General features: G+C 64.3%; 1 protein-coding gene across 1 annotated transcript; it reads left to right on the top strand.

Annotated features, from left to right (window-relative positions):
- The first annotated feature begins 1,444 nt into the window (after positions 1-1,444).
- Positions 1,445-6,569, top strand: TMEM119 (transmembrane protein 119). Its single transcript, XM_056114464.1, has 2 exons — positions 1,445-1,498; positions 5,817-6,569. Exon 2 carries the CDS (start codon positions 5,829-5,831, stop codon positions 6,567-6,569), a length of 741 nt encoding a protein of 246 aa, XP_055970439.1. The 5' UTR covers positions 1,445-1,498; positions 5,817-5,828.
- The last annotated feature ends 883 nt before the right edge of the window (positions 6,570-7,452 follow it).

Raw genomic sequence — 7,452 nt, 5'->3', positions numbered from 1 at the left:
CTCCCTGGGGCAGGGCAGGAGGCCTGGCACTTCCCGGCCTACTGCCACAGCAAGTTTGTGGGCTCCCGGGGCACGTATGTTTCTGCACGTGTGAGTATATGATTGTGCGTAGTTGTGTGTGTGTGTGTGGTTGTGTGTGTGAGTCTGTGGGAGGATAGCTCCTGTCCCCTCTACGGTGCAGATGGGTTGTGTGTGTGTGTTTGATTGTGTGTGCATGAGTGTGCGATTGTGTGTGAGCGTGTGTGCATTTCTGTGTCTGTCTTATACTTTGTACTTGTGTGCACGTCTGTGAGATTTGTGTGTCCAAGCACGTGTGTGTGTGCATAGACTTGTGTGTGTGCATACTTGTGAATTTTTTTTTTGGTGGGGCCACACCTGCCAGTGCTCAGGGGACACTCCTGGTGGTGCCCAGGGAACCCTGTGCGGTGCCGGTGGTTGGAACGCAAAGTTCACACCCAAGGTAGGTGCTGTGAGACCTCCCCGGCCCCGTGGGAATATTCCAGCATGTGTGCATGTGCGTGTACAAGCAAGTCTGCGCACAGATGCGTGTGTGCACATGACTGTGTGTGTCCCTGTGTACCAGGATGTGTGCATGTGCGTGCCGTGTGTGCGGAAACCATGTGCACGCGTGTCAGTCTCTGTCTCGCCGCCCCGCAGGTCTCTCCCGGGGCTGCTCCTGAGGGTCCCAGTCGCCGGCCGGCGGCCCCCTCAGCGTCTGGCTTCCCAAGCCTGGGGCCGGCCTCTCCCCTGCCCCTTCTGTCTCGCCGGTTCCCTGTGGGGGCTTCTCCCCGGAAGTCAGCCAGCTTCCCACGACGAGCAGGGACTGGGTTGCCTCTGGAACCTAAGCACTGTGCCAGGAGCATGCGGGGCCAGTCGGCACCACAGGCTGAGGGCCTGCAGGAAGGAAGGCGGGGCCAGCCAGAGGCGAAGCCCCAGCCTCAGTTTCCCTATCAGGAACCGGGCCCATGACCTCTGCTCTGGGGACTCTCCTACCAGGAGGGAGCCCGGAAACCTCCCGTCTCTGCCAGCGGGGAAACTGAGGGCCGGATCCTGGCCCGACGGCGGGTGCCAGCACTGGCCTCGGTCGCTGCCTTCCCGTAAACACGCCCCAGCTCCCACTCTGCGCCCCGCGCCTCGGAAAGCCTGAGTCACGGCTGGGACGGGGACGGGGGAATTTTCCCACATTCCAGGGCCCCCGAGGCTCCCTGACCTCCGCCCCCCGGCCAGGGGTCGCTCTGGGCTCGGCTGCCTGGGCCAGGCCCGGGTCCGTCCGCTTGTCTTCCTCGGGAGGAAGTGTCTGGGCTTCCCTGTCGGAGCGTGGAGGGCGCCCGTGAGCCGGGGCAGGGGGGCTGTGTGTGGCCGCAGCCCCGCCCCCGTGTCCCCACCCAACTCTCTTAATGAAATCAAGCTGGCCCGGGAGGCGCGCGGCAGAGAGGCAGAGAGCGAGCCCGGCACTGCCGGGAGCACCACCTGGCGAGAGCACCCGCCGCGCGGCACGGTGAGTTCCTCTGTCCCCTGGCCCGGACTGGGGGACCCGCAGCCCCACCAGCACTCGGGGGCGTCTCTGAGAGTGTCCAAGTTGGAGAGTGCATTTGCTGCTGTGCGTGCGTGCGTGCGTGTGTGTGTGTGCGTGCTTGTGCTAAGGCTCTGTGTGGAGGACGGGGAGTGCCTGGTGTTCGGTGTTGGGGTTGGGTCAGCAGAGTGGTGTGTGTGTGTGTGTGAGAGAGAGAGAGAGAGAGAGCTGGCACACTCAGGGGCTTGGTGCAGGAGAGGTGTCTCTCCAAGGGGAAGGCAGTGTGGATGGGACAGTGTGTTTGTGTGCCCACCGTGGCATGTTCGTGTGTGTGTGTGCCCACTGTGGCGTGTTTGTGTGTGTGTGTGTGTGTGTGTGTGTGTGTGTGTGAGAGTGAGCCTGCTGAGGTGTGTCCGTGGGGGCTCTGTCCGTCCGGGCAGACAGTGCGAGGGGCTGCTGTGCCGTGCGCGGCTGTGTGTGTTGTGTGTCTGTATCACGTGTCGTCCCCCCCCCCCCCCCCCGTTGTCTGCTCTGCAGTGCGCAGGCGTCTGTGAAATGTGAACCTCGGGGACCCCCTTCTCCCCGAGGGCCGTGGCTGTCCTCAGCTGCCCTGGGCCAGGGGCTGCTGTGCTCCGGCTCTGGCCGGAGCCTCCCCTGCCTCCCCCCGAGACCTGGTGGGAGCCGGGTTTCAGGGCTGCCCGTCCCCCAGTCTGGGGCCGCTCTCCGCGCGGGGGCTCGGTGGGGCCCGGAGACCCCCAGGAGCTGGCAGCATCCGCACAGCCTGGCCTGGGGGCCCCACTTCCTAAATCAGCAAGCCCCGGTCAGGGGCCCCGCTGCAGGGTCTCGACTCGTAGTGGCGCCCACTAGCTCACCGCGGGGTGCTGCTGGTCCAGGCCCCGGGGACCCCCACGGAGCAAACGTGGCTGCGGGTCCAGGCCGAGTGCACATGGGCTGCGTGCAGGCCCGGGGTGTAGCTGCCTCTGCCCGAGTTTCCTCTGGGCAAAGAGGGGCTCCCCGAGCCCACACCCCACACCAGACACAGGGAGACGCCCCCGACCTTCCCCCCGGGAGCTGGAGGGGGCAGGGGCCCAGGGGACTCAGGGCCAGTGGGGGTGGGGTCCTGTGGGGGCTGCCAGAGGCACGGAGGTGCTGCCTCTGTGTGTGTGTGTGTGTGTGTGTGTGTGTGTGTGCTGCATGTGAGACATGTGCATGGTGTATGTGGGGCGTGTGTGTGTATGTGGTGCGTGTATGAATGTGTGTGTGTTTGCGTGTGTGAGTGTATGTGTGGAGTGTGTGACTGTGTGTGAGGGTATGTGTATGAGTGTGTGACTGTGTGTGAGTGTGACTGTGTGTGTGTGTATGAGTGTGTGACTGTGTGTGGGTGTATGAGTGTGTGTGACTGTGTGAATGTGTGTTTGTGTGTATGAGTGTGTGACTGTGTTTGTGTGACTCTGTCTTAGTATATGTCTGCGTGTGACTATGTGTATGAGTGTGAGCATGTGGCTATGTGTATGTGAATGTGTGTGTATGACTATGTATGTGACTGTCTGAGTGTATGTGTGTGTATGTGACTGTGTCTATGAGTGTGTGTATGTGCATGAGTGTGTGTGTGTGTGTGTGTGAGTGTGTGTTGTCTGGCCTCTCTCCCGCCTGGCCGGGCTGAGGCTTCCCTCAGGGGGGGGAAGTCGCTCTTTCCCAGGGCGCCCGTCCCTGAAGGGGCCGTGACCTGCCTGGGCTGCTGCGGGTCGTGGCTGGGCTCCTGACCGGCCCCAGACGAACAGCTGCGGGCCCAGCCCTGGGCAGGGCCCGGCTCACTTCCCCACAGTCTGGTGGGGCGCAGACCCCAGGCCTGGCGTCCAGCTCCCGCCCTCCCAGTGGCCCTCGGCGACCCCCCCGTCTCTGCCTCTTTCGTAGGCGCTCAGGAACCCTCCTTTGGGCCTGAGTGGAGACGGGGGAGGGAGGGGGCATGTGGGACAGAGACCCCAAAGATCGGGCCGACAGGTGCCGGGGACACGGGGCCTGGGAGGGGCTCACTTCCTGTTCGACTAGACCAGGATGGGGAGAGAGACAGAGAGAGACAGAGAGAGACAGAGACAGAGAGACAAAGACAAGAGAGAGACAGAGAGACAGAGGAAAAAAAAGACAGAGACAGAGACAGAGAGAGACAGAGAGGACAAAGACAGAGAGACAGGGAGACAGAGAGAGAGAGAGAAAGACAGAGACAGAGAGACAGACAGGGAGAGACCAACAGACATAGAGAGAGACACAGAAAGACAGGGACAGAGAGACAGATAGAGACAGAAAGAGAGACAGAGACAGAGAGACAGACAGGGAGAGACAGAGACAGGGAAAGAGAGACAGAGCCAGAGAGAGAGACAGACAGAGAAAGACAGAGAGTGAGAGAGAGAGAGAGACAGAGACAGAGACAGAGACAGAGAGAATCATTCCAGAGGGAACTTAAAGCCCAGCACCAACAGACTCTCCCTGCCTGTGTGCCTTCAGGCAAGCAGCTGTCCGTCTCTGAGCCTCCCCTTGCTGGCACCTCTCCCGGGGCATCTGTGGTCTGGATGGTGGGGGGACATGGAGGGACAGAGTGACCTGCAGCCTCTCTGGTCCAGGGGTGACCTACGTGGACGGCCGTGGGGGCCCTTCAGCGTGTGCCGCAGAGGTGGACGGCCCCAGTTCCGTGGCCCAGCACGTGGGGTCACCTGAGGCCAGCGCTGTCCCCATCCTAGCTGCCAGGAAGGTGCTGTTGGCCGGGGCTGTCCCTTCCGCCCTGGCCTTCTGCTGGGATGGCCGAGGTGCTGGGGGTGCACGGAGCCGGTTTCTGCCTTTGTCCCCCGGTTCCCTAAATCATGAGCGTTTTAGAAACTCGCTCAACCATAAACCAGAACCGCTGGGCTCTCTGGGCCACGGGGCCTGGGGTTCACGTCAGGTGCCTCCCCCAGCGGGAGGGTGCTGTGGGGTTCGCCGGCTGCTACTTCGAGGGACTCACGGGGCCGGGTCCCTGGGCTTGGCCAGGAGGCCCTTCCGGCCTCTCTCTGAGTCATGCCCGGGGGTCCTGGGGGTGGGGGTCTAACAGCCAGGTCTTCTAGAGAAGGGGCCCTGGAGGGCTTCTCGGAGGAGAGGGCCTCCATCAGCTTCTCTGTGACTCAGCCCCACCCTCATTGCTCCCAGACCCCAGATCCTCTCCTCTTAGGGCCTCGGTTTCTACCCTGGGAAAGGGGCTGATGAGAGCACTTCCACTTGGGGGGGCGCGGGCTGTCACGTAGGAAGCTTCCGGTAGTGCCAGAAAGGTCCTTGGCCAGGCCTGGAGAGACAGGGCCGCAGGGAGGGCGCTTGCCTCGCGTGTACCCAGCCTGGGTTCGATCCCCAGCATCCTACGTGGTGCCAGGAGTGGGTCCTAAGCAGAGATCGAGGAAGAGCCCTGAGCACCTCTGGGTGTGACCCTCCCCCCCATACTTGGCCAGCCATAAAAGGGCTGGTCCTGCTTTTTCTGGTTTTGGTTTTGGGGGACACCCGTGGGTGCTCAGGGCCTATTTCTTGCTCTGTGTTCAGATGGCACATCCAACAGTGCTCCGGGGCTACTCCTTATCCCGTGCTCAGGAGCGACCCTGGGCAGACCTCAGGGGACCCTATGGGGTGCTGGGCCCAAAGGCCAAACCGTGTCTCCAGCTGGGACGGGGTCAGTGCTTCCTGGGAGCATCCTGGGAACGCAGCCAGGATGCCTGATGGAGCTCCCTGTGCCTCCTCCTGCGGCTGTCAAGAGGCCTGGGGTTCGAGGGATGCGGAGGGAGGGGTGGGGGGTGCGGGTGTAAAGCCTGAGTGTGCCTGGGGCTGGAGTGATAGCACAGCGGGGCGGGCGTTTGCCTTGCACGTTCCCAGCATCCCGAGCACTGCCAGGAGTGATTCCTGAGTGCAGAGCCAGGAGGAACCCCTGACCATCGCTGGGTGTGGCCCAAAAAGCCAAAAAAACCCAAAAAAGCCTGAGTGTGAGCCAACGGGCTCCTTTGAACGGGGAGGGGCTCAGACGGGGGGCAGGAAGTCCTCCTTTGCTGGAATACTTTTGGTGATGGGCGGTGCTTGGCGAGTGTCCCCCTTCTCTGCTCAGGGGTCGCTCCTGACGGTCGCTCCAGCAGACCCACGCGGTGCCCAGGACCCAACCTGGGCCTCCCACATGCAAAGCCTGCATGGGGCCCTGTGAGCTCTCCGGAATATTCTCTTGAGGACGCGGCACGCACCCTGCCCCTCCTCGCCAGCCCCCGGGGCCCCCTCTGACCTCTCCGGCTCGGTTTCCCTGCAGGTTCCAGGTGCGATGGTGGTCTCGGGCCTCCTCCTGACTCTGCTGCTGCTGCGGGCCCTGGCCGGCGCTGCCTACTCCCTGCCCTTCATGGAGGACCTAGGGGGCAGCGGGGAAGCCGAGGGCTCGTCGGCCTCCTCCCCGAGCCTGCCGCTGGCCCGGACCCCGGCCCTGAGCCCCACGCCCCTGGGGCCCCAGCCCACGGTCCTGGCGGGCCCCCGGCCCCCCACCAACCTGCTGGACGGCATCAAGGATTTCTTCCGCCAGTACGTGATGCTCATCGCCGTGGTGGGCTCGCTCGTCTTCCTGATGATGTTCATCGTCTGTGCTGCCCTCGTCACCCGCCAGAAGCACAAGGCGTCCGCCTACTACCCCTCGTCCTTCCCCAAGAGGAAGTACGTGGACCAGAGTGACCGGGCCGGGGGCCCCCAGGCCTTCTGCGAGGTCCCCGACAAGGCCCCCGCCAGCCGGCCCGAGGAGGCCCTGGACTCCTCCCAGCAGTTGCAGGCTGACATCCTGGCCGCCACCCAGAACCTCAAGTCCCCGGCCAGGGCGGGCGCGGGCAGTGGGGACGCGGCCCGGGGGGAGGCCAGGGCCCAGGAGGGGGCCTCCGCGGAGCCGGGCTCAGCAGGGCCCGAGGCCGGAGAGGGCCCAGGGGAGCCAGAGGCCGTCCCCTTGCTAGCCCAGGAGGCCGGGGGCGTGGCGGGGCCCCCCGAAGGCCCCTGTGTGTCCAGCACCGTCCCCCCCAGTGCCTAAGCAGCCCCCCGGGGCGGTGGCCCTGACTGTCGGGCCAGAAGGCACCTCTGTGGGCCAGGCTGGAGCTCGTCCTCGGATCCCAACCCCCTGATGCCTGCCCCAGCCCCCCACAAACCTCCAGCCCAGCCCCAACACCCAGGGGTCCCCGGGGTCCCCAGGCAGCACCTCTGTTTGGGGCAGGTGGGGGAGGGATGCGTCCCCGTGACCAAGGGACCCAGGAAATCAGCCGCGCTGGGTGGGTGGGTGGGTGGGTGGAGGACAAGAGGAGGGGGTGGCCCTGCTGTCGCTGTCCCCAGCCCTGATGACACGGAGGTTCCTGGGCAGAACTCACCCAGAAGCTTCTACGAGCAGCACCCGTGGGGCAGTGCCTGGAACGAGCCTTTTCCCCAGTGGTACTCCGTGGGAGAAAGTTTGGGGGTGCTGCCTCTGCCTTGCTGCCCGCGAGCCCCCCACAGCAGGGCTCCCCACCCGGACCCTGGCTTTGCCTCCTCTGCCTTTGACCCAAGAGTCCTTCATGCATGGCCTTCATGCTGGCCACAGACTCAGGGCAGCTGCAGCCCCCTCCCTTCTGATTGGCCCAGACCGAGTCCTGAGGGGCTTGGGGGCTCCCTCCCTCCCCAGGTGAAGTCCCCCCCGGATGAGTTCCTCCTCTAGAATGTCTGGGAGACTGTGATGAGGGGTCCCCCCTGGGGGAGCGCCTCGGGGCCAGGGGAGGACCGTGAAGACCTGAAGACCTGAAGGGGGGGGGGAGGGTTGGTCCCCACCGGCTGCTCCCTGACCCCTTCAACCTGCGCTCAGATTCCTTCTCCATAGGCGCTCAGCCCCATCCTGACATTTGGGGGTGGGGTTTCCTTCCCGTCCCTGGGTCAGACACCCCCACCTC

This window comes from Sorex fumeus, unplaced genomic scaffold (assembly GCF_029834395.1).
Source record: "Sorex fumeus unplaced genomic scaffold, SorFum_2.1 ptg000025l, whole genome shotgun sequence".
In the NCBI taxonomy this organism is placed as follows: domain Eukaryota; kingdom Metazoa; phylum Chordata; class Mammalia; order Eulipotyphla; family Soricidae; genus Sorex; species Sorex fumeus.
The sequence above is the reverse complement of the archived record's forward strand: the minus strand, read 5'-3'. Positions and strand labels throughout refer to the sequence as shown.